At 39.1% G+C, this 26839-nt stretch overlaps 1 protein-coding gene across 5 annotated transcripts in view; it reads right to left on the bottom strand.

Annotated features, from left to right (window-relative positions):
• Nucleotides 1–26839, bottom strand: part of LOC140639123 (S-adenosyl-L-methionine-dependent tRNA 4-demethylwyosine synthase TYW1) — a 239312-nt gene that overhangs the window by 106235 nt on the left and 106238 nt on the right. For all 5 annotated transcript variants that reach the window (XM_072837582.1, XM_072837579.1, XM_072837583.1 and 2 more), the window contains 2 exons: nucleotides 25348–25525; nucleotides 6575–6710 (listed from right to left, as the gene is read on the bottom strand). In XM_072837582.1, coding sequence (XP_072693683.1) covers nucleotides 6575–6710; nucleotides 25348–25525 — 314 coding nt within the window. The remainder of the gene's footprint in view (nucleotides 1–6574; nucleotides 6711–25347; nucleotides 25526–26839) is intronic.

A 26839-nucleotide genomic window follows, 5' to 3' on the forward strand; every position in this document is an offset into this window, starting at 1 on the left:
GAATTTCCCTAACTTGGGGAGGGAAACAGGCATTCAGATCCACGAGAGTTCCCCCCGACCAAAATCAATAAAAACTGTTCAACACCTCAACATTTAATAGTGAAACTTGCAAATTCCAAAGATAAAGAGAAAATCCTTAAAGCAACAAGAGACAAGAGATCCCTAACTTACATGGGGAGAAATATTAGATTAACAGCACACCTCTCCACAGAGACCTGGCAGGCCAGAAAGGGCTGGCAGGATATATTCAGGGTCCTAAGTGAGAAGAACATGCAGCCAAGAATACTTTATCCAGCAAGGCTCTCATTCAAAATGGAAGGAGAGATAAAGAGCTTCCAAGACAGGCAGGAACTGAAAGAATATGTGACCTCCAAACCAGCTCTGCAAGAAATTTTAAGGGGGACTCTTAAAATTCCCCTTTAAGTAGAAGTTCAGTGGAACAATCCACAAAAACAGGGACTGAATAGGTATCATGATGACACCAAACTCATATCTTTCAATAGTAACCCTGAACCTGAACAGGATTTCACAGATATTTACAGAACTTTACACTGTTTATAGCAGTGATGTCCACAACAGCCAAACTGTGGAAGGAGCCTTGGTGTCCATTGAAATATGAATGGATAAAGATGTGGTGTATGTATACAATGGAATATTACTCAACCATTAGAAACAACAAATACCCACCATTTGCTTCAACATGGATGGAACTGGAGGATATTATGCTGAGTGAAGTAAGTCAACTAGGGAAGGACAAACATTATATGGTCTCATTCATTTGGGGAATATAAAAAATAGTGAAAAGGAATAAAGGGGAAAGGAGAGAAAATGAGTGGGAAGTATCAGTGAGGGAGACAGAACATGAGACACCCCTAACTCTGGGAAATGAACAAGGGGTGGTGGAAAGGGAGGTGAGCGGGGGGTTGGGGTGACTGGGTGACGGGCACTGAGGTGGGCACTTGACGGGATGAGCACTGGGTGTTATACTATATGTTGGCAAATCAAACTACAATTTAAATATATATACAAAAAAAAAGAAAAGTAAAGCAATCAGGTCAGTAAGTAGGAGAATGAGTCAGAACAATGGAAGGGAGGCTCACTTATCACAAAAAGGAGGGAAAGAGGAAGATATGCTATTTCATTTCATCTAAGATACTCCAGATTGTAAGACACAATCATTTTCTCTTTCTCCTTTATGAAATAACAATGCTACCAATTAAACATGATATGCCATCTCTGGCTGCACCTAGCCAGAAATGCTTAAAAATGACAAAATGTGTACATGGCAACTCAAGAGCAGCAGAGGCACCAGGGCTCCCTCTCAAATGTGATAAAGACAGGAATCTGGGGATACTTGGGGTCTCAATTGGTTAAATGGCAGACTCTTGATTTCAGCTCAGGTCATGATCTGAGATGATTTCCTCAGGTCATGATTTTCTCAGGATCAGGAAATCAAGCCCTGGGCAGGGCTCCAGGGAGTCTGCTTGAGATTCTTTGTCCCTTTCCCTCAGTCCCTTCCCCCTGCTTACATGCTCTCTCTCTAAAAAAATTTTTAGAAAAAGACAGGAACCTGACTTACTATTGGGCCCCCCACAATTGTGCCAGAACACAACACATTCTTGCTAAACACCCCATACTGGCCCAAAATCAGGAAACTGAGTGACTAGGAAAAAAATGTGTTCTCTCCTGTGTCTCCCTTACTAGGAATTCAGACAGAACACTTCTGGTCACCAAACGTGTGAAGGGCTTTCTCCCACCAAGCAATTCTCTGTGACACTAGAGGGGTGTTTTATAATTTAACTCATTTCTGTCACTGCAGCACACTTTAGATGTCAATGACAAATCTAAATTGTCACCTATGCTTCTGACCATATATATATCAGAGGTCCCTATGACTTTCCTCCCTCAGATTCGGTTAATTTGCTAGAGCAGCTTACAGAACTCAGGGAACCTTACTTACATTTACTAGTTTATTAATGGATACAGAAACACTGACACACAAAGAGACAGGATAAGGTCTGGGAGGGCCCCAGCCCAGGAGCCTCTGTCCCCGCGGATGGGGGTATGTTACTCTTGCGGTATGAATATGTTCATCAACCACGAAGCTCCCCAAACCTTCTGCTGGGATTTTTATGGAGGCTTCCTCACATAGGTATTATCAATTGTTTATTCCCACTTCCAGCCCCTCTCTAGGAAGTGGGGGGGAACAAAGGAGTGGGACCAGCTTGGTCTTTCTGATGACCAGCCCCAGTCTAGGAGTCACCTAGGAGTCCACCCAGAGTCACCTCATTAGAACAACGAGGGTCTTCATGGTCTTACTACTCAGGAACCTACAAGGGCTTTAGGAGCCCTATGTTAAGTATGGGGTCAAAGACAAAATACTAGAACAAGAGATGCTCCTTCTGTTCTTACCACTTAGAAAATTAGAAATGTCCTAGGAGTTCTGTGCCCAGAACTGGGTATGGGAGCCAATACATAAATATTTTCTATTATCTCACACTGAGATGAAAGACTAAGCTGTCCTTAACATGAATAAATATCAGCAGCATGGAAACATACTATGACCTGATTTTAACAACAAAAAGCAACTCATAAAACTGAATGCTGTATGTAAAAATGCACCCCCCAAAAAGGATTAAACAGAAATACTTTAAACATTAGCAGTAGTTGTCTTGAGGCAATTTCTTTCCTTGCCTCTTTATATTTCTCTTTACTTCCCTCAAAGTTCCATAGTGAACACATGTTTTTATGATCAGAGATAAGGAAGTCAAATATTAAATGCTTTTTTAATCTGCAAATTGTTGGCCACTGGTTTATCTAAATATTCAGTACAAAGCTATCTCATTAATGTACAATAAGCCCTTCTTAACAATGAAACAACATTAACTCCAATAACGTCAGGTAAGAGCATGCTCACATCTGTAGAAAGAGCGCTAATGTTTACATGCAATATGCAAGAAAGTGTAACACAGAAAACTATTTTTGTCTTTCTTTTCAAATATGAGGTTTCAAGAATATCAATATTATCGCTTATACTACTGGATCTACAAGCTGGTGTTATAACATGCTGGCAGAAACACATCTGGCCACATTGCTGATAAAAGGCTACTGCCAAAGGTAGGCAGTGCTGTCTCGTACAAGATGGATTTCTCTTTTTTCAAAAAAGGACTGTTTGACAAGTAGCTATTGTGGACAGATATTGAAACTAACAAATTTTTGGCTGTGTTATCTTGATGGAATTGCTTCTTAACGCCACATACTCCAGTACTAATACATTTCTCCCTCACATTTTAAACAGAACATTCTGACAAAGGATAAAGATCTGGGAGCGTAAACACTATACTTGCCAAGAGTAAAACAAAAACAAAAACAATATCCTCCTACCTTCTTCTACTTTGGGTTACAATAGCTCATAAATAGTCTGAAAATTTGGGGACAAAAAATTTCTGTTTATAAAGTTCAAGAAATTCTTTCTCTTCTAACGCCTTTCCTCGGTAAGCCTAAAATAAGTAACAAAAAAGTACTTAAAGCACTAAAAGCTGAAACAAGTACAAAAGACCACAGTATAGAAGTAGAGATGTTCTAGTTGAAATATCTGAAAAGTCATTTTTATTTAAAAACTCAACAATACCAGATTATAGAAATAATTTGTTTGACCCTAGCTAGTAAGTATAGTTACATCAGTGTTTTATTTTTGAGTGTTAAACCAAAGCAGACCTTTCTTAAAGTTATCTACTGTATCAATAATATAAGATATTCAGAAGGAAATAATGCAGCTAGAGTTAATTTAAGAAAACTTTTGGGACCCCTGGGTAGCTCAGCGGTCAGTATACCACCTGCCTTCCACCTAGGGCGTGATCCTAGAGTCCCAGGATCAAGTCCCACATCAGGCTCCCAGCATGGAGCCTGCTTCTCCCTCTCCCTGTGTCTCTGCCTCTCTGTGTGTCTCTCATGAATAAATAAATAAAATTTAAAAAAAAGAGAGAGAGAGAGAGAACTTTTAAGAGTAGCTTCCTGCCACAGATCTTCTTTCTTAAACGTCAACGTAAACAATACAATAAGAAACATGAACTCTAATTACTACAAAATGCTTAGAAAGCAGTTGCCCTAATCTGCCAGCAGATAGTTTAACATTTTTTTAAAGATTTTTTTAAAAGATTTTATTTATTTATTTATTCATGAAAGACACACACACACACACACAGAGAGAGAGAGAGAGAGAAAGAGGCAGAGACACAGGCAGAGGGAGAAGCAGGCTCCATGCAGGGAGCCTGATGTGGGACTCGGTTCTGGGACTCCAGGATCATGCCCTGGGCCAAAGGCAGGTGCTAAACCCCTGAGCCACCCAGGGATCCCAAAGATTTTTTTTTTTTTAATTTATTTGACAGAGAGAGAATGAGAGCACAAAAAAGGAGAGCAGGAGAGGGAGAACCAGATTCCCAGCTTAGCAGGCAGCCCGATGTGGGGCTCGAACGCAGGACCCTGAGATCATCACCTGAGCTGAAGGCAGACACTTAAGTGACTAAGCCACCCAGGGGCCCCTAACATTTTTTTTTAAGTAGGCCCCACATCCAGCACAGAGCCTAATGCAGGGCTCAAACTCACAACCCATGAGATCAGGACCTGAGCCAAAATCCAGAGTCACGGATGCTTAACCCACTGAGCCATCCAGGTGCCCCATCTGCCAGCAGATAGTTTTAATAGCCCAAGGAAACTTTTCCAACCAGAGTTACGTGGACATGATAATGATGTTATATGTAAAAAGCTCACAGGTTAGAAAATACTGCAGAACTTCAAGTTATAGCATTACTCTCAATGAGTCAACCCAAAGTACTTAATATTGAATCGGACATGTAAAGGCCTGTAACCTTCAGATAAGAATGCATTTTGTGGAAAATTTTGGCCAAAAGAAAAGAAGTTATTAAGCCATTTTACTAATGCCCACTTCTCATCTTCCACACCTGACTGTGTAGACTAGAATATAGCTTAGGTAACAGTCTCAGATATGTCTGGTAATGCCAGCCCCTGCTGCTTGCTTTCTATCTCATGCATTCTGACCTATAAGCCATGTATCTCCTGTCTCAGCAACAAGTAAAGGTGATATAGCTAAGGGTGAAGTCCAGAGAAAAGGAGATTTTAGGAACCAAAGAAGCACCAAGCTTCCAACTTTATAAATTATCCAAGACAGATCAGAAACCAAATGCCTATTGTGCATTACCTAAATAATCAATGTTAATCGCCAAACAGCCAAAAAAAAGTACTGATTTAACTTCTCAAGCATAAAATAGGGGAAGGTGGAGTTTGAGTTATCTGAACAATCAAGAAAATGTGTATGTACATCTTACCACTACAGAGCTCTGTTGAGTTTCCACCCATTCATTCTTTTAAGAAACACTTCCAAATATCATTAAATGTGCTGTGCTAGACTTTGTGTGGAATTCAGACACAAGTAAGCAATCCAGTTGAGGAGACAGAATCTAAGATCAAATAAACATACAAAAAAAAAAAAAAACAGAAGAAACTATGTATGTTTATAGATATAAGACTGAAGAAGGGAGACAGGGACAGCAGTCTGCCACTGGAAAAGGCTTCAAAATTGAAGTAATAATGAAGCCAGCCTTGAAGGTCACACCAGAACTTTTCCAAGTTAAAGAAATGGAAAGAAAGGACAATCTAGGCTCTGCGGAGGTAACCAAAGACTTAGAAAAAGTGGTGGGCACATCTGCAGAAATGCCGACAGAAGCACCTTCCTGGCGCCAGTCAGTGATGAATTAGGAATGGCAAAGTGTGAGCAAAGGAGAGGGAGGGAGGTTTTCTGGGATGGTGAGTGAGTCCCAGATGTGGCCTGCATGTCAAAAGTCACTTGGAATGTTTAAAATGCAGATTCTCAAATCCCACTAGGAATAGGAAATTGTAATTTTTGAAGCTCCTATAGTGATTCTCATTATCTGTCATGTTTGGGTACAGCGTGAAGAACTGCAGGGCAAAAGTAAAGAGAATGGGACAGGGAAATTGCTACAGAAAAAGAAGGGAGGCAGAACTAACAAAAAATACCAACTACTGAGATACAGAGTTAATGGGAAAGAAGAATCAGAGGTACGTGAGGTCTAGAAGAATAGGAAAATGAGTATGATGTAAGAGAAGACATAAGAAAGAGCAAATGTTGGCAGAAAAAGATGAAATCTAGGCATTGTGAAGCTGAGTTCCTCACTGGGTAGGAAATTTGGTCTTAGAGATTCAAGAAAATTCACCTCATATTTAAACATAAACTATCTGCTGGCACTTCTTCTAGAGTTGGTATGAACTGCCACTTTGCCATGTTTTATTAATTAACTTCAGGAGTGTGTATTTCTCTCCCTAAATACACGAAGGGCAAATTATACATATAAGGCAGAGCACTACAAACTTAACAGGAATTCAATAAATATTTATTGAATAATGAAAGTGGAAGTCTAAAAAAAGGTTGAAGGTTTTATTCATTTTTTTATTATTATTATTTTAAAAAGAAAAGGAAAAAACCCACCTCTCTCCACTTCTTTTTTTTCCTCTCTTTTAAAGATGTCATAATTCTTACCTTTGCTGCCAAGGCTTTTAAGCTGTTGAGGAATCTCTGCCAGAAATCCTTGAAGAGTGGGCGGTCGATTTTCTTCAGGCTATCTTTGGTGCTAGCATCCACACTGACATATAGCTGGGTAACTGGTTTGAGGTTCCTTCATAATTTAAAAAAAAAGGGGGGGGGGGAATTATGCCAATGTCAGGCTTTTCACGATGTGAAATTTACAGTCTATAATAGATGTGGTAATTAAACATTTCACAAGGTCTGCAGTCTTCTACCTCTCCCAAAGGGCTGAAGTAATGGCTTTCATAAGGTAACAGAATGGGCTGTCAGTTGATTATTTCTAACCAGGACTGATACCTTCCTTAATAAACTGAAAACATTCAATTACTTAAAACTGGTCCCTCTTCAAACACTAGTTTTTAGTGAAAAGCAAACAAAATGAGATCTAGCTTCAGGTCAGGCACCATCAGCCCCAAGCAATTAGAAGAGGTCTCTGACTTTAGTTTCCCCGTGAACTCTGCCATTCAAGCCTCACAGAGCTGAAATGTCACAAACACGTGGGGTCTGTGCTGACAGGCCATCTCCCATCATCAATTCACTGATAGAAGTTTTCTAAGGAACAAGAAACAACCCAAAGAGCTCAAACCTTCTCTGGAAGGCACAAAACCACATCAACATTTCACCTATGCCTCAGAGAGCCAGAGTGGGTTTAGAGTACAGCTTTGCATGAGCAAAAAAAATGACCTAGTCAGGGACCTTTAAACAATGCAGAGCTAAAAGAGCAACCAAGCCCTTACAAAGGAGCACAACCCCCAAGAAAAATATATGTTGCAGATTATTTTTGCCTTCTTGATCAGTTTCCATGAATACCATTCATTCTCCACTTCTTTCAAATTCACGGACTCTTTTCACTGAAGTCATTCTTATCCAACACACTACTTGCTAGTATACTTGAAGCTCAGATTGTACCCTTTTCAAAACCTCCCTGTTCTCTCTTCAAATGGGTCTCATTATTCATCCTCTTCAATAAATTTACAACTAGAAATGTCCCTTTAATAGTCCTTTGACCAAGTTCTCCCACTACTAACTTTCTGTAACTATTCCAGAATTTGTATTCACCCCTAGAATGTTATGTATGCATTTTTTGCTTCAAAGTCTATGTACTTTTAAAAGTTGAAATATAATTCACATATCATAAAATTCACTATCAAAGTGGCTTATATGCTTTTTGTTATCTATCAATATCAGTCTTATCAATCCTTGAGTGTAAGACCTTGAAGGGCAGGAACCATATTTTTCTTTTTATCCAGCCATACAGGCAGATACTTAAAGCTACTTTTTACTTCATATTGTTGACTTGAGCTAACCCAACTTTTAAGGGAAAGAATGCAGGCCAAACAAATGCTTATAATGATCTGGCTTAGTGACATATGGAAAAATCAGAAGAGTCTAAACCCAAAGTTATTAAAAGTGGAGAAGCTCTGACCAAAGTTAAGAAAGAAGTGATTAAAATACTGGCAGGCTCATTGCTTTAATCCCTCTCCAACGCTGCATACAAAGGGAATCTTTACAAGTTTAATCCTGTGTCACTACTGACCAAAGGACATCAATTAACTGAAAATGAAAAACAGGAGCACACGGTTAATGGCACCATTCTGTCTCATCATCCCTTTTGCTGGGAGCCTCCTTAATAATAGACAAGCTATGCTACCTTAACTGGACTTTATGTTTTACAAAAAATAAATTAAAAAAGAGATTGTCTTAATGGATGCTGCTGGCTATCGTTATCTGATACTTACAGGGCCTTGTCATAAAGTTGCCTAATGCAAGATGGGAACTGGTTTGACCTTTTCACTATGCCTTCATAACTATTTAAGATTATGAACAGTAAATTCCATAGTTACTTCATAAACCTCTATCATTTGCAAAAAAGAAAAAGGAAGACCTGGACACTAATGGTACCAATAAGAAATTTTAGTCAGTACCAAATGTCTGAGATGCTATAATCAAGAAAGTTTATACATCTCTTGGGATCCCTGGGTGGCGCAGCGGTTTGGCGCCTGCCTTTGGCCCAGGGCGTGATCCTGGAGACCCGGGATCGAGTCCCGCGTCGGGCTCCCAGTGCATGGAGCCTGCTTCTCCCTCTGCCTGTGTCTCTGCCTCTCTCTCTCTCTCTCTGTGACTATCATAAATAAATAAAAATTAAAAAAAAAAAAAAGTTTATACATCTCTTACCAAGGATGAAGAAAAGGAAAGAAAAGTCCCTAGGAATCAGGGAGCTTATTCCTAAGGGACTTAAAACATTACAAGTACCTTGGAGAAATTTTCTGAGCCTCAAGGATCTTGTGTCTGCCTATTATCGGCCTCTATTCCCAGCACAAGCAGTGAGGTTCTCAGCATGGTCATTTATCTGTCTCCATTCCATACAGAGATAGCATCATTTCAGTTCCCATATTCACATACAAAAATATTCACATACAAAAAGCAAGAGAATATTATAACCTTAACATTATGATAGTGATTGGTGTCTGAGAATCTCACATTGCTGCTGAGAACAATTAAAAAGGACAATGAAATAAAAAGGAAATACCATCCTCAACTCAATCCTCAGTGAAATGCCCAATGAATCTTGCTCAAATAATAATGACAATCCTTCATCCTGTTCATTTTAAATCTCTGAGTTAAGGGATCTCTGGGTGGCTCAGCGGTTTTAGCGCCTGCCTTTGGCCCAGGGCGCGATCCTGGAGTCCTGTGATCGAGTCCCACGTCAGGCTCCCGGCATGGATCCTGCTTCTCTCTCTGCCTCTCTCTCTCTCTATCATAAATAAATAAAAATAAATCTTTAAAAAAAAAATCTCTGAGTTAAGAATGATCATATATATAAATGCACTGACAACTGAATGTAAAAATCGCTCTTCCTTTTTGCCTTTCTATAGAGATTAGCATGTGCTCGCTTCAGCAACACATATACTATCGAGATTAGCAGGCCATTGGCTTGGAAGGTAAAATGAGACCTACCAATCTCTAATGAAAGGAAAAAAGGAAGAGAGATTTATGGTTTGCAAGATATCAGGCAGCTTAGAGAGTAAGCTCTTGATGCTCCTATTGAACAACAAAAAATACCCAAAGTGGTCCAAACATCTGATACCTTTGGAACCAGAATCTCTAAAATAATCTGGGACTGTTAGGTCTGGCCAAATAATTTAGAAGGAAAAAAGAAGGGGAAGGAGAAAACTATTTACCATTTACTGAGTATTCATCATGTGCTGGGTGTTCTGTGCTACATGTTTTACCCTTCTCATTCAGTTCACTGAATCTTCATAGTAAAACAAGGTAAAAAAAAATAAAATAAATAAATAAAACAACAAGGTAGTTGCTACTTTTGCCCATTTTAGACATAATGAAACTGAGATTCAAAAGGTTAAGTAGCTTATTCAAGAATCCACAGTGTCAACAATGACATTCAGGCAAGCTGTGACTCCAGAGCCTGCTCTCCCAAGCCCTCCACCACAAGGCCTCCACCAGAATGGTCAGTTCACAGACCCTGCTGGCTGGGTCCCTGGTCATAGAAAGCCAAGAGCAATATTACAAGCCTTACAGAAGTATTTCTCCAAGTACAGTCACGACCACATGTATCAGAAACACCTGCAAACTCAGGTTCTTGGGCCTCTCTCAAAACTGAATCACTTTCTAGGAATGGAGCCTAAGAAAGTGTTTTGTTATATTAGTTTCAAAAACTTCTCAATATTGATCAAAGAAACAAGATACAAATAAATGGGAAGACAGCCCATGTTCATGGATCAGAAGAATTAATATAGTGAAAATGAAAATGTCTGTAATACCCAAAACCACCTATAGATTCAATGCAATCCCTACCAAAATTCCAATGGCACTTTTTACAGAAATAGTAAAAACAATCCTAAATTTCGTATGGAACCATAAAAGACTCTGAACAATCAAAGCAATCCTGAGGAGAAAAAAAAAAAAGTGGGACGCATCACACTTCCTAATTACAAACTATAATACAAAGATACAGTAATAAAAACAGTACAGTATTAACAATTAACATTAAGACAACATTAAAACATTAACAACATTGAAACAGACAAATGAAACAGAATCAGTAGTCCAGAAATAAATCCATGAATATATGGTCAACCAGTATTTAACAAGGGAGCCAAGATGACTCAATATGGAAAGGATAGTCTCTTCACTAAATGGTGCTGGGAAAACTTGATATTCACATATAGAAAATTAAATGGGACCCTATCTTACATCATCATTCATAAAAATTAAGCCAAAATGGATTAAAAACTTAAATATAAGACCCCAAACTGTAAAACCACTGGACCTAGATCAAATTAAAAAGGTTCTATACAACAAAAGAAACAATCAACGAAATCAAAAGGGCAACCTACAGAATGGAAGAAAATATTTGCAAATTATGTATCTAATAAGGGTTTCATATCCAAAATATATAAAGAACTCCTATAACTAAAGAGCAAAAAAACCTGATTTTTAAAAATGGACTGGAATAGACATTTTTCCAAAGAAGACTTAGATATGGCCAACAGGTACTTAAAAAGGTGCACTCATCAGCAAGGTAATGTAAATCAAAATATCATATCACCTCACCCCTATTAGAATGGCTATTATCAAGAAGACAAGAGATAACAAGTACTGGCAAGGATGTACAGAGAAAAGGGAACCCTTGTGCAAAGCTGGTGGGAATGTAAATTGATACAATCACTATGGAGGATCTGCAAAAAATTAAAAATAGAACTACCACATGATGCAGCAATTCCACTTATGGGTATTTATCCAAAGGAAATGAAATCAGTACCTTGAAAAGATATCTGCATCCCCACATTTACTGCAGCATTATTCAAATAGCCAAGACATGGAAACATGTCTATCAACAAATGATGGAGACAGAAAATGCCGTATTATTCAGCCATAAGAATAAAGGAAATTCTGTCACTTGAAACATGACAGATGAACCTGGAGGACATTATGCTAAATGACATAAGCCAAACACAAACAGACAAATACTACATGAACTGACTTATATGTGGAATCTTTAAAAAAAAGAAGACAGTTTCCATTAGCTGTTTTCTTCCCTGTGTAGGGGCCATACTCTTACCTCTTTGTCTATTTCATGATTTTTTTAAATAAGCATTTAACATTTTAAATAATATTATGCACAACTCTGTATATCAGATACCACCCGACCCAGGGTGGTTGTTTTATTTGTTGCTGTTTTCATTGTTACTAAAGTACTCTGGTAAATTCTGTATTCTTTCTTGTGTTTAGCCTTTTTGGTTAGCTTAGTAGTCTGTTAGTGATTGGCAAGAAATAACCTGAAATATCTTTAACCCTAAGGCTCCTGGTGTTTGCTGAAGGTTCTGTATGTATGTTGGGGCATGCCTTCAATGCCTAGGCAGGCAGTAGACCTCTGCCTCAGTTTTCACTGTCTGCTTACTCAAGACATCAACATGAGGCAGGGATGAAAGTATAAAACCTGTCAAGTCTTCCCTAGCATGCCACAGCCCTGCCCCTTGGGCTAGCTTCTAGCTTCCCAGGAATACACTGGAGCTTTTCAAAGTTCCCTATGAATATCTCATTCCCCAGCTTTTCTGCTTAATTTCTTTAGTCAGCGTCTTGTTTGCCCCAACCATTATTGCAGCCTCAGGCAGCTGTGAGGTTAAATGATTGCTGATAACTGTTTACAAGAAACACCCCAGGAAAAAGCTTTTTCACTGGACAAAATGTGAGTCATCTCAAATAAAGACAACTCTTGTGTGTGAAGGGTTCCAGGGAACTGCCACATAACCCACATGAGGACAATTCTCTGGAAAAGGGACTCTAAAGGAGTTCCAACTCTGTTTTGCCTCCTCCCCTGGCTGCCAGGGTTAGTTTTTACTATGACTGTAAGTTATTAGGTTTAAGGCTACTGCAGAACTGGGGAAGTTGGAATGGAATAGGACATACTAAGACACCATGAAGCTTAGGACATGACATAGACATATTAACATATCACAAAGCTTACTGTTTCTATTGAGATGCAACCATTTTTTTAAGAATAAATGCTCCCCAGATTGTTGTGTACCTTTGGTTTAGAAAAAGTGGATTCTGACAATTTTTGCTAGTATACTCAAGGAGCAGGTTTTGAAGGTCTGTACTCTGTTATTCCTGCTGACATCCATCACATAAGTTTTGTTTTTATTTCCATCATTATCCATCACAAATTTTCTGCGTCCATTGTGATTTCCTCTTTAATCCATAAATGAATTAGAAGTACACTGCTTAAATTTTAACAAACAAACAAAAATTTTAACAAACATACTGGAATATTCTAGTCATCTTTTTTGTGTTGACTTATAGCTTAATTCCAGTATGTTCGATACCATGCTCTATATGATTTCAATACTTTGTTGAAATTTGCTATAATGCCCAGCATATGGCCATTTGGTAATTATTCTGCGAGTTCAATGTTCTTAAAAAAAAATTATATTCCAAAGTTTCTAGCTCCAATGCTCTATTTCTGTAACATAGGCTAAATCTGATTTAGTCGTTCAAATCTTCACTACTCTTATTGATTTTAATTGCTTGTTCTATCAGTTTGAGAGAAGTATGTTAAAAACCTATTTCTCCTCATAGTTCTTTCAATGTTGAGATTATGTTATTGAGTGTTTACAAGTTTTAAATTGTTATGTTGTTTTATGTTCCCAATGGGTTTAAAATTGTATTAAGAAATGTCCATCTTATCTCAAGTAATGGTGCTTATCTTAAAGTATACTTTGACCATTATTTAGCGTACCTTTCCAAAAGTGAAACTTCTACGCATTTTCATGTATTATCTCATATACTCACAATGCCATTATAAGATAGTCATTATTTTACATCAGTTCACAGGTAAGGAAACTAGGCTCTGAGAAGTTCTCTTCCCAGTGTCACTAAGACAGCAAGAGACTTGGGATTCAAACCAGATCTCTTCTAGACCAGGGCCAGCTCTTACCACCTCACTGTATTTCCTCTTTTTTTTTTTTTTTTTTTTTTAGCCTATCTGGACTTGCAGATGTTTTAATTAATTAATTTATTTGAGAGAGAGGGATCCCTGGGTGGCGCAGCGGTTTGGCGCCTGCCTTTGGCCCAGGGCGCGATCCAGGATCGAATCCCACATCAGGCTCCCGGTGCATGGAGCCTGCTTCTCCCTCTGCCTATGTCTCTGCCTCTCTCTCTCTCTCTCTGTGACTATCATAAATAAATAAAAATTAAAAAAAAACTGCCTACTTTAAAAAAAAAAAAAAATTTATTTGAGAGAGAGAGAGAGCATGAGCAGGGGGATGGGGCAGAGGGAGAGGGAGAAGCAGGCTCCCCACTGGGCAGGGAACTGGATAGGGGGCTCAATCCCAGGACCCTGAGATCATGACCTGAGCTGACGGAAGATGCTTAACCCACTGAGCCACCCGGGTGCCTCTAGACCTGCATATTTCTGAAAAGTATTCCATCACTTCATAGACACAGAAGAAGACTATATTTTAAACTTAACACATTTACAATAAACAAACCAGGCTTGGGGGAGGGGGGAGCTTCTATTAAAAGGATCAGGTGATATTTATAATCTTCATTTCATTGTAAGCTGTTTTCTGTAACCATTTTGAACTAACAAATACAAGTAAACTATTTTTATGAAAACCCATGCATTTGGGCAACCCAGGTGGCTCAGCGGTTAAGCGCCATCAACTTCAGCCCAGGGTGTGATCCTGGGGACCCGGGATCGAGTCCCACATCGGGCTCCCTGTGTGGAGCCTGCTTCTCCCTCTGCCTGGGTCTCTGCCTCTCTCTCTCTGTGTCTCTCATGAATAAATAAATAAAATCTTTAAATTAAAAAAAAAAAAACTCATGCATTTCTTCGAACAAATTACTAAGCATCTATATGTAAAGATCTATCCAATTTATAGAGATTCTCTAATACATATGGTAAATGTCTTAGCAAAAACTAAGGAAAACATAACACAGAGCAAACAAAACAGAAATACTGATAGAAGAAGCAAAACGAAGAGAATGAAGTTCACACATAGTTTCAGAAGAAGGTGCTCAAAAGTAATGAACAAAGGGACAAATTTGGTGGAGGTGGGGAGGCCTGGGAAGTTAAGTGCGAATCGTGCCACAGTTAAATATGGAATATAGTTCTGTTTTCTTATGATCAGCTGCTGGCACACAGAAAGCTGTGCATCAGCAATATTTACCAAAAAGAAAAAAAATAAGATTGAAAATGCAAATTTAAAAATAACAAAACAGATAAGAAAATGATAAAAGTAAAGGGGGACTACTCAAGATGAAGATACTAAGAGTGTAACAGTCTACAAAGAGCTACACAAAGTTTCCAAAGAGCCTCTAAACCCTAAAACACTCATAAAAGAGGGCGACATGATCACAGGTTTTTCAAATGTCCACAAAGTTGAGACAAACCAGTTAGTTCTCCTCGAGTCCTCAGGGAGAAGAAATGATTTAGTATTGCAGAACACCACTCTTAACAACTTCATTACCTTACAACATGATGATTTTCAGAGGTCTGCTTTTAAATAAGGTGTCTTATTGTCGGTCACTGGCCTCACAGCACAGGGTAATTTATAAAAAGGAATAACATGGTGTGCTCTAGCAAAACAATGGTGTGATGGACCTTCCTAATTGCAGGGCTGAATGCAAACACAGACTGTACAGAATTAGAACAAGGATCCTAAACTCACATGTCTATAAGGGCAAAGCCACTTTTTTTTTTTAAGATTATATTTATTCATGAGAGACACAGAGAGAGAGGCAGAGACACAGGCAGAGAAGAGAAGCAGGCTCCATGCAAGGAGCCTGATGCAGGACTTGATCTGGGGAATCCAGGATCACACCCTGAGTCAAAGGCAAACGCTCAACTGCTGAGCCACCCAGGGGTCCCGGGGCAAAGCCACTTTTAAAGGAAAAAGTTCTCTGGACATCAAAACACAGACTGCATATGAAACACACAAGAATATTCTTTCCTTATTCAAAGCGATATGCTTCCATTTTCCTTAGACCATGTGGAACCTTTCACTGTTTCACAATTGTTAGAAATGGTGACAGAAAGTTCTCTGCTATGAGAGAATGAACATCGCAACTCCTCTGACCAGTGGCAGGTAACACTCCTAGTGGAGGAGACAACGAAATGGGAAATAGTTTGGCAGGCTGAAAATGACAGGCTTCATTGAAAAGATAACTATTACTTGGTATGCTATTGCATAATAAAATATATTTACTTACGGCTAGTTCTTCACATAAAGTTCCTAAAACCCTTGGCATTTCCTGAGTGACAGAAGTTCCAGAGAAGCATCTTTTGTTATCCTAATAGCCCCCTTCAAACATAAAGATTTACTTTACTACTGAAATGATTCTCAATGGGCCCCTAGATAGCTTTAGGATAGGGGCTGGTTGCCAGAAGAACCAACTTTCAGACCCCACCCCTCAACCTCCAAGGAGGGGAGACAGGCTGGAGATTGAGCTAATCACCAACTGACAAAGATTGAATCAATCCTGCCTATGTAATGGTAACTCCATAAACCCTCTAAATGATGGCGTTCTGAAGGCTTCTAGGTTGGTGAACACATGGAGGTACTGGGAGGATAGTGTGCCTAGAGATGGTATGGAAGTGTGGCATCCCTTCCCCCATACCTTGGTCCATACATCTCTTCCATTTGGCTATTCCTGAGTTGTATCCTTTATAATAAACCAATAATAGTAAGTAAATTGTTTTCCCTGACTTTCTGCGAGATATTATAGCATATTACTGAACTTGAGTAGGGCACAGCTGGTTGGTCAGAAGTGCAGGTGCAATCTGGGACTGCCACTGGTATCTGAAGGGGGGCCGTCTTGTGAGACTGGACCCTTACGCTGTCTGGTCTGCACTAACTTCAGGTAGTGTCATAACTGAACTGAATCATAGGACACCAGGTGGCTCCCACAGAGAACCAGAGAACTGCTTAGTGTGGAAAAACCCATGCATCTGGTGTCAGCGTATAGTAATAAAACCAGAGAAGACTGAATTGTTCTGGTATTATAAAGACAGCACTTTATACTTGGCTTTTGACAATTTTTGCCAGATTGCCTTTTCCAAAAGTTCAGATTTTACACAAATCTCTGGATATTAACCCTTGGCTCAAAAACCAACCAAACAAAAAAGCTTTGAAACATGGTACAGGACAAATAAACCTACTTCTGATCAGCTGCCAATCTGAAACCTTTGGTCTTAATGGCCCTCCAGCCAACCCATAAAATTATAATTGTTTTTTCAACTGAGCTCCTAAAAAAGAGTGAGTCTCAGTGGTTCAAGGTCATCCTCCTTAAAAACTAAAGCCCACTGTGCCCATATAGTGGACTACATACATGGCCATAAATTCCTCCTCTCCCTATATCCACGTCTCCTTGCCCTGAAGCTGGAAGTGCCCTCTCAGCTGGGACTTGCTTCGGACAATGGAAGTGAGAAAGTATGACACAAGCAAAGGTTCAAAAGATGCTTTTGCATTGAAGCTTGTCCTCTCTTGCTGCTCTCAGAAGTCGTGCCACTGTGTGATGAAGTTCAGACTAGCTTACTGGAAAAAAGAAGCGACATGAATAGAGGCCCCAGTTGTCCCAGTCATGGCATCTAAACCAACGAGCCCAGCAGATCTGCCAACTGACACATGACACAACACTGAGACCAGCCAAGCCAGACAGGATCAAAAGATCTCCCAGCTGACCGAGAATTATGAGCTCAATAAATGGCTGTTAGTTTGAGTGACTCATTTTAAGATGAGTGATTACAAGAAAAGATAACTGATAAGATGCTGCAATATCTCAGTGCTATGTGTGCCACAATGCCACTATAAAATGCCACTGGTTATGATGGAATTCAGAGGGCCTTTCCTCAAGAGAAAAGGCTCTTATGGTCCAATCACTACCAGTCCTATTAGTATTATTAATGCTAAGTGTCTTACATATTCTGGTCGCCTGTATTAGCCCTATGCTGACAAAATCATCAAGCTGCAGAGTCTGATAGCTTTCTCATTTGCCCAAGGTGTCAGCTTCTATTTTCCTTGATCCTCTAGGATCACTCACTGTAAAAACTCCCCTTAGGGGGAGAACTGTCAGCAAAGAGCCACATACTTGGAGCTAGAGGGGAGACTGAAATTCTCTTAAGGAAAAGTTAAAGTACCTGAAAGGATATACACTTGCTTGTGGGTCAAGGGAAGGCCAAGGGAAGGCCAACTGACAAAGTCCAGGATCTCCTTAGAAGATACCACAGAATGGGTGTACTACAGAAACTTAGGGGGGAAATTTTTTTTTAACTAAAAGCAAGCAATTTAGTAAACTCCCAATCACCCAGAGGACATTATTACTTCCTAGTGCATACTCAAAGATAAAACAGTTGCAAGATATTCACCTGATAGCTCAACTGAATGAGTAAACTTGCTGTACAGAATAAACACTATAAAAGTTAGAGGTAACTTTCAAAATTCATGGCCTCTGTGCTATATTCATAAATCTACTGCTTGTTTTTCTGAAAGAAACTAAGACACCAGAGATAACTGGTATTTGAATTTCTCTAAATTCACAGAAATAAAACAGTATCATCTGTACTCAGAGGAAGTAGTTCTCTTTCCATTTTTCTCTTGGACCACATGGGTCCATGGGTTAAAGCGAGAAAACCCTTAGCTCCACTCAAAGAGGCCTCAAGTCAGAAAAGTATTAGTTTAAAAGTAGGGGTACCTCAGGACTATTTTGTTTCACTACTCTGCAGTCTGGAGTATTTCAAACTCATAGTTTATAACACATCTTAGTATCTGGTATGTCAAATCTCAGTGCTCTTCTTTTTTTTTTAAGATTTAGTTATTTATTTATGAGAGAGAGAGAGAGAGAAAGAGGCAGAGACACAGGAGGAGGGAGAAGCAGGCTCCATGTCAGGAGCCCGACATGGGACTCGATCCCAGGACTCCAGGATCACGCGGATCGCGCCCTGGGCCAAAGGCAGGCACTAAACCGCTGAGCCACCCAGGGATCCCCTCTCAGTGCTCTTCTAATTTTTTTCTAAGCTACTGACATCATTCTTTGAGGAAATGTGGGGGTAAGAAAGTCACCTTATATTTAGGAGCCCTAACACTTGGACACATATATTGTTACCATGCCAGGAGGACTGCTCTGCCTTAGAGAAAGGTACACCTATGCATTATGTACTTCAATCCATCTCTGTTAGGGTATCAATTATCAGAAATTCTTCTCAGATCCTAGAAATAAACTGACGACCTTAGCTTCAGGGTTTTTCCTCTGTCTAGATAGGTATTTCAACACATAACCAAGACATGACAACTCTTTGATGTCCAAATCTAAAATGGCAACTTCCCACATATTCTCTCCTTTGCCCAGATGAGGACATAACTAAAGAAGAGATGCACTCCCCTGAACCATAGCACCCTTGATATTGGAGCTTAACGAATGCTTTAGAAATCCAAAAAAGCAACTTCCCTTTTCTGAGCACTTTCTCTTGAGTATTCCTCCTAGGGTGTTCCTTTTCATTTTTTAAACTGTTGTGTTCTACATCAGAGAAATTTGCTAATTTCCTAATCCCTGCCCCTGCCACTCACTTCTTCCCCTTTGCCTCACTCCCAATTTACTAGTGCCTACACTAAAAGACCAGCTTAATCAATGCCTTTGTATCCCATCTGTTCAGTGGTGGCAGTCAAGACCAATATGGACTTTGTGTTGTATCATGATCCCCCCTGCTGACAAGAGGAGGCTCACCAGCAAGAGTAGGAAAAGAGACCCAAGAACATTTCCTGAATGTTCCCTGTGTGCCAGGCATTTGGCTGGACACTTTCAAGTACGTAGCTTGTTTACCACCTCTGTAATTTTCTTCAGTCCCTGATGGCATTCACAAGGAATACTGTGCATGAGCAAACAATGAATCATTTTCTCTGGCTATCATTTTGCTGAGAATCACCTACATCCCACTTCTGGCAGATTTAATTCGTTTTACAAGTATATGCCCCAAATTTGGGATGGACTCCGTTTTTGTATATGTTGTGTGTATATAAATCCCAATACCTCTCTATCCCAACTTCTCCCTCATGAGCCATCTGAAAACCCAAGGGTTTTAAATGTAACAAAAGCTTTTAAAAAAGAATGGCAATCCTATGCAAAATTTAGACACTGACATTTTTTTTTAATTTTTAAAATTTATTTATGATAGTCACACACAGAGAGAGAGAGAGAGAGAGAGAGGCAGAGACATAGGCAGAGGGAGAAGCAGGCTCCATGCACCGGGAGCCCGACGTGGGATTCGATCCCGGGTCTCCAGGATCGCGCCCTGGGCCAAAGGCAGGCGCCAAACCGCTGCGCCACCCAGGGATCCCGACACTGACATTTTTAAAACCTTTCCCTTTTAACTTTACCCTTTTATACAACTTCAAAAAAGTAATATTTTAGCTAACCTTGTGACAATGTCACTGGTTTTCTAATTATTGACCAGAAGTAAATAATTTTAACCAACCCACTGATTTCCTATGATGATAAATTTTAAACTGACTTTGCGCATGCCTCTGTGTGTATGATCATTCTTCTTTACAAAAATAGTGTCTTTTTTACTGAATAAACTGGACACATAACACTGTGTAAGTTTAAAGTGTACAGTATGTGGCAGCTTGGGTGGCTCAGCAGTTTAGCGCCACCTTCGGCCCAGGGCGTGATCCTGGAGTCCTGGGATCAAGTCCCAGGTCAGGTTCCCTACATGGAGCCAGCTTCTCCCTCTGCCTGTGCTCTGGCTCTGTGTCTCTCTCATGAATAAATAAATAAAATCTTAAAAAAAAAAAATAAAGTGTACAGTATGTTACATTTATACAGTGTAATGTGATTGCCAATGTAACATCACATTACATAATTATAGTACAATATTATTATCTATATTCATTATACTTTTTAGGTCTCTACAGCATATTTACTACTTGTTACAAATTTGTACCCTTAAACACCACCACCAATCTTACACCCTACATCATTCCCTGGTAACCACTGTTTTACTTAAAAAAAGAAAAAAAAAAAGAAAAAAACAGATTTAACTTTTTTAGATTCTACATATAAGTTAAATCATATAGTACTTGACTTTCTCTGACTTGCATACCATACTTGCTCAAGGTCCATCCAAGCTGTTGCAAATGGCAGGCTATCCTGCTTTCTCATGGATGAATAATATTTCATTATGTATATGCACCACATTTTTTTTTCCATTCATCTGTTGATAGGCATCTGGGTTGATCCCATATCTTGGCCATTGTGAATAATGCTGTAATAAACATAGAAGTACATACATCTCCTCAAAATCCTATTGTCATTTCCTCTGGGTATATATCCAGAGGTGGAGTTGCTGGATCATATGGTAGATCTATTTTTAATTATTTTAGAAACTTCCATATTATTTTCCATGGTGGCTGAACTGATTTAAATTTCTACCAACAACGTATAAAGGTTCCCTTTTTACTACATCCTCGCCACATCTTTTGTCTCTTGTCTTCTCAATGACAGCCATTTTAACAGGTGTGAGGTGGTATCTCATTGTGGTTTTGATTTGCATCTCCCTGATGATGAGTGATGTGAGCATCTTTTTATGTACCTACCTGTTGGCCATTTTGATGTCCTCTTTGCAAAAATGCCTATTTAGTTAATCTGCCCATATTCTAATCAGATTATTTTTTTGTTGCTAAATTGACTGAGTTCCTTATTTATTTTGGAATGTTCTGTATGTCTGTTAAGTCCATTTGTTCTAAAACGTGGTTCAATTCTAAAGTTTCCCTATTGATTTCCTATCTATCTATTGCTGCCAGTGGGATATTTAGGTCTTTTACTATTATTCTATTATCTATCGACTTATACCTCATGAGCTCTTAGTATTTGCTTAATAGATTTTAGTGCTTGGGTATTGGAACTGTATATATTCACAAATGTTCTATCTTCTTGATGTATGGATTCATTTATCATTTCATAATGACCTCCTTGTCTCTTGTTATCCTTTCTGACTTGGAGTCTATTTTGTCTGATACAGGTATTGCTCACCTTTGACTCCCACCTGCTTGGAGTACATCTTCCATCCTTTTACTTTGAGTCTGTAGGTGTCCTTAGAGCTGAAATAAGTCTCCTGTATGCAGCATTTGGTTGAGTTTTATGCTTTGTTTTTTATCCATTCAGCCACTCTGTGCCCTGTGATTGGTGGGTTCAATCCATTTAAATTTCAGGTGATTCTTGACATGTAGGATTTACTACTGCCATTTTATCTTTTGCCTTCCCACTGTTTATTTTTCCTTCTGTTTCTACCTTTGTAAGTTGGTGGTTTTCCATAGTGATTTGCTCAGTTTCCCCTCTTCTTTATGTTTCATGTCTATGCTCTACATATTTGCTTAGTGGTTACCAGGAGGATTACAAAGAACATCTTATAAAGTAGTCATTTTTTTCTGCTGATAGCAATTTATTGTGATCTGCCCATAAAGATTCCACCCTTTTTATTCTTCAGTATTTTTGATGTCACAATTATCTTTTCATGCTGTGATTTTGCTACCAAGTTGTAGTAGCTATAATTATTTTTAAAGCTTTTCCTTTAACCTTTATACTATAATTAAGAGTTTAATATACTATTCTAAAAGAGAATTACAGTGTTCTAATTCTGATTGTCCATTTACCACCTTAATTAGAGTTTTGTGTACTTTCATCTTCCCATTTCACCTTGAAGAGCTCCTTGCAACATATCTTGTAAGGCAGATCTTGTGGTGGTTAAAGTACTCTCTGTTTTGGTTTGCCTGGGAAAGCCTTTATCCTTCCGTCATATCTGAAGGATAACTTTGCCAGATATTGAGAGGCAGTTTTCATCTTTTAATATTTTGAAAAAGTCATTCTACTTTTCCCAAGTTGTAGAGTTTCTGCTGAGAAATCTGCTGATAGCCTAATGCAGGTTCCTTTGTAGGTTATTATCTCCTCCCACCCCCAGCTGCTTTTAAAATTCTTTACCATTTACTTTCGACAGTTTAGATATAGTGTGTCTTAAACAAAGTCTTTTTACAATGAGGTAAGTGTTTTATTACCTTTGTGGACTTGTCTGTCCAGTTCCTTCCCCAAGTTTGGGAAGTTCTCAGTTATCATTTCTTTAATATGCTCCACTTCCTTCTCTCTCTTGTCCCTCTGGTAAACCCAATCATCTAATATTGACTCTCCTAATGGAATCTGATGGTTCTCATAGGGTTTCTCTACTTTCTTAAAATCTTAGTTCTCTCTCCTCTTCCACCTGAACCATTTCTAGATTCCTATCTTCCGGCTTGTTAATTCTCTCTTTCATCTGATCTGCTCTATTTTCAATGCTTTGTAAATGCATTCTTCATTTCACGTATTGAGTTTTTCAGCTCCAGAGTTTGGTTCTTCTTTAGAATTCTTTAGAATTTCAATCTCTTTGGTAAAGTACTCCTTCTATTCATTAATTTTATTCCCGAGATCATTATATTGCCTTTATTAAGTTTTCTTGTAGCTTGTTGAATTTCATCATAATAGCTAGTTTGAATTATGTATCAGATTGCAATATTTTGTGTGTATTTCCTTTTGTGATACCATATTACCATGATTTTTCATGGTTGGTTTTATAAAAAGTGCCTCTGCCACAGTATCTGGAGCAGCAAATACCTTTCTTTGTTATGTAAAAATCTTGTTTACTTTGATTCCAACAGTTTTAACAGGTTGGTAATTGGAAGCCTTCCTTTTCTCTTCCAGAAGGTGGTGCTGCAGCACAAGTTTTTGGTTTTTCTTACCAGCGCGGACTCCCCACTGCTGAAAGCTGTGCATTTAAAAGGGGGGAGAGGGGGTGGCACCACAGTGGAAGGTGGTATGTGCTTAGCACCTGGGACTTTGGGTATGGCCCATGACCAGGTAGTAGGATCCTCAAGTAGGGGGTTCCCAGAGCTCTGTGGGCAATCCTTTTACAAATATCCCCTGGGGCAGATAGCAGGAAATACTTTCCTTCAGTTCCATGCCTGCCTTCTTCCTTTCCCTTTCCTTCCCCAGTCACTGTGCTTTCTGAGAGAAAGCAACAGGTTCTCCTCTGGCTCTGTAGCAGGCGCCTTCACCCTCCACCTCCTCTGCCACAAGGGTGGTGCTGGCTCCCTATCAGACCTGTCCCAGCAGCCTCTGCTGCCATTCCCCTTACTCCATGGCCTCCTCCAACATATAATCCACTCTCTTTTGGGTACACACACAAATGAATCTCTTGGATGTCCTGATGTGCTATACAAAGGTGCTTTTTTTGCTTTGTTTTGTTATGGATGTCTGATTAGTTGTAAATGGAAGGCAAGAGAAAAAATGGAATGAGGCAGGCCACTGTGATTCTGACATCACTCTATTGGTGTCTTTTTATATTTAAGAATTTCTCTTTTTTTCATGTTATATTTTATTGGTTGGTATTTACAAAACAACTTTGAATTTTAAAAGATCATTGTCTTTTATTCCTATGTGCAAATTTCCCCAGTATTTCACTAGCCATTTCCTGAGAACTTACAGGTACTACACTAGTGACATGAAGATAAACAAACAGGGGTCACCAGTCTCAAGCAACTCTGTCTAATGGGGAAAGCACAGGTAAATAAGTAAAATTTAATGTTTTTGGTGTTATAATATGTGCATAGTTCAAGTATAATACAAAAACATATCATTTCCGGGCCCCAGAAGATGGTCATCTCCATCTGGAAAGCTCCCCGTCTAAGTCACCCAAACCAACTCATCATACCTGTTAAACCTGTTCCTTCCTTATGTGATCCTCTACAGCTCCAGAGCCCCATAATCCTAGCAATCAACAGGCTGGAAACCTTCTAGTCATTAACTGGTCCTCTTCCATGCTGGACTCTCAAGAGCCATGCAGTTCACCAAGCTGATCTATTATGTCTCAATAATGTCTTTTTTTAGGACTCTTCACTCTCTCTGTCTTACTTTCATCTTTATTACTCTTACCTAAATGAACCCTCTCCTAGCGAGTTGCCTGCTTTTGGTTCTCCCGTTTTACACCATGCTAGCAGAATTCTCTGCAGGAAGCAAGATCTTTCTAAAAAACAGCACTTGAAATTCTCTACAATCTACCCCCTACCTTTTCAACTTAGGTTTCCAGCTGCCAGTCTCTTTCATACACTCTGTGGTCCAGATGAACTATATTTACATAACAGTATCACAAATACCCTAACTTCCAACCTTTCTCAGGAGGTTCTTATTAAAAACTATAGCTTCCAACCTTTAAGATTCCAATTAAATGGTGACTTTGCTGAGAAGTTTTACCCTGTTACTCCCCTTCTGGAAAAAAAATGCATTCTCTTTTGAATTCTCCCAGCAATTAATTTGTGCCTCTATTCTTTTTACTAATATTATCTTCCTAATAGAATGCATTTTTAAAAGTAGGCCATCTCAGGACACCTGGGTGGCTCAGTGGTTGAGCATCTGCTTTGGCTTGGCGGGTGATCCCAGGTTCCAGGATGGAGTCCTGCATTAAGTCCTACAGGGAGCCTGCTTCTCCCTCTGTCTGTGTCTCTCATGCATGAATAAATAAAATCATTAAAGAAAAAAAAAAAAAGAATAGGCCCATCTCTTGCCCCAAAAAGCCAACATGTGTATGTAGTGAGTAACTGATAAGCCCTTTTTAAATACATTAATGCCTGTTTTACTTTTCGGTCAAACATAGATCCAAGTAGAGTATCTTAATAAGCTGGATGGCTCACCTGATTTCCAGAGGGAATTGTGCATTTGTGACCAGGAAACTAGAGATTTTACACTCATGGAGTAGTTTCAAAAACCTATTGATTTCTGGGTACATGATGGGTTCTCCCACAAGGGACAATGCACAGTGCTTTACCATCATTGCTTCTTCAAAACGTTCTTCTTTGACACCTGGTACTCCTGGAGAACACAGTGAAAAGGAACAAGCTCAGTAAGCGTTGGGAAAAACTTTTATTTTTCTTAAAAGTTTTTAATTTTTCTTAACGGTTCTTTAGTTATAGATGGCAAATTCATTTTTTATACCATTCAAATAATACAAAACCACAGCCAGGAAGAGGAAAAAGCTAGAATTAGTAAATCAGAAAAATCAGCAATCTCATCCTTGGTTTTAATACTAATTAAATTACATGAATATAAGCAGACAAACCAAATTTTGTTAGCTAATTATCTGGAATGCAGAATATATTACTTTCCATAATTTGCTTAGTTCTGTATTCTTTCATGTTGGTTTAAGAAAATGAACTCAAATGTTTACTACAGATAAGTGGATAAACAAAATTTAGTATAAATGGGCAAAGGAATATTATTTAGCTTTGCAAAAGGAATGTGATGCTATCAGGTGACAAATGGATGAATCTATGCTAAGTGAAAAGAGCCCAACACATAGGGACAAATGTATGAATTCCCTTATTTGAGGTACCTAGAATTGGCTAATTCAAACAGAAAGAAAATAGAAAGTTACCAGAGGCTGGGAAGAGGGAGAAACAAGATTTGTTTTTTCTTGGGTACAGAACTTCTGTTAGGGATGATGACAAAGTTCTGAAAATGGGTAGTGGTGACAATTGCACAATATTAAGAATGTACCTTAGTACATTCAGTAATGACACTGATCAGTGACACTGATCAGTAAGGACACTGATCATACATCTTAAAAATGGCTGCACTGGTAAATATTGTGTTATATATATTTTACCACAATAAAAATATGAGGGGAAGAAGCTGAACTCGGTATAAGGAAAAGCCTCTTCTTATCTCCTTCATTCCACAAGGATTCTGAATTGTGAAACTAAATGGAGTTGGTTCAAAACCATATAAGAAACAAAAAGAAACCTGAATTTATCACTATTGGCTGCACGTTGGAATCGCCTGAGTGTCAAAAACTAGGTCCAATGCCAAAGATTCTACTTAAGTGAGTGTAAACCAGGATGATGGGACCTTCTAAAACTCAAGTGACACTAACGTGCAGCCGAGGTGGAACATCACTGCATAAATCAGAAGTCCCCAAATCTGTTTGCACATTGGAATCACCTGGGAAATCTTAACTCTTCCAAATTCCAGGCCCCAGCACAGACCAATTAAACCACAATCCTGGGAGAGAAGCACAGTAATCAGTAGTTTCAGAAGCTCCCCAGGTGGTTCCAATGTGCCAACAAGTTTGGGGACCACCAGCACACACCACAGGTTCTTGCCCCTCACCACACCTTGGAACTACCC

Source organism: Canis lupus, chromosome 8 (genome assembly GCF_048164855.1).
Source record: "Canis lupus baileyi chromosome 8, mCanLup2.hap1, whole genome shotgun sequence".
NCBI classification, from domain to species: Eukaryota; Metazoa; Chordata; class Mammalia; order Carnivora; family Canidae; genus Canis; species Canis lupus.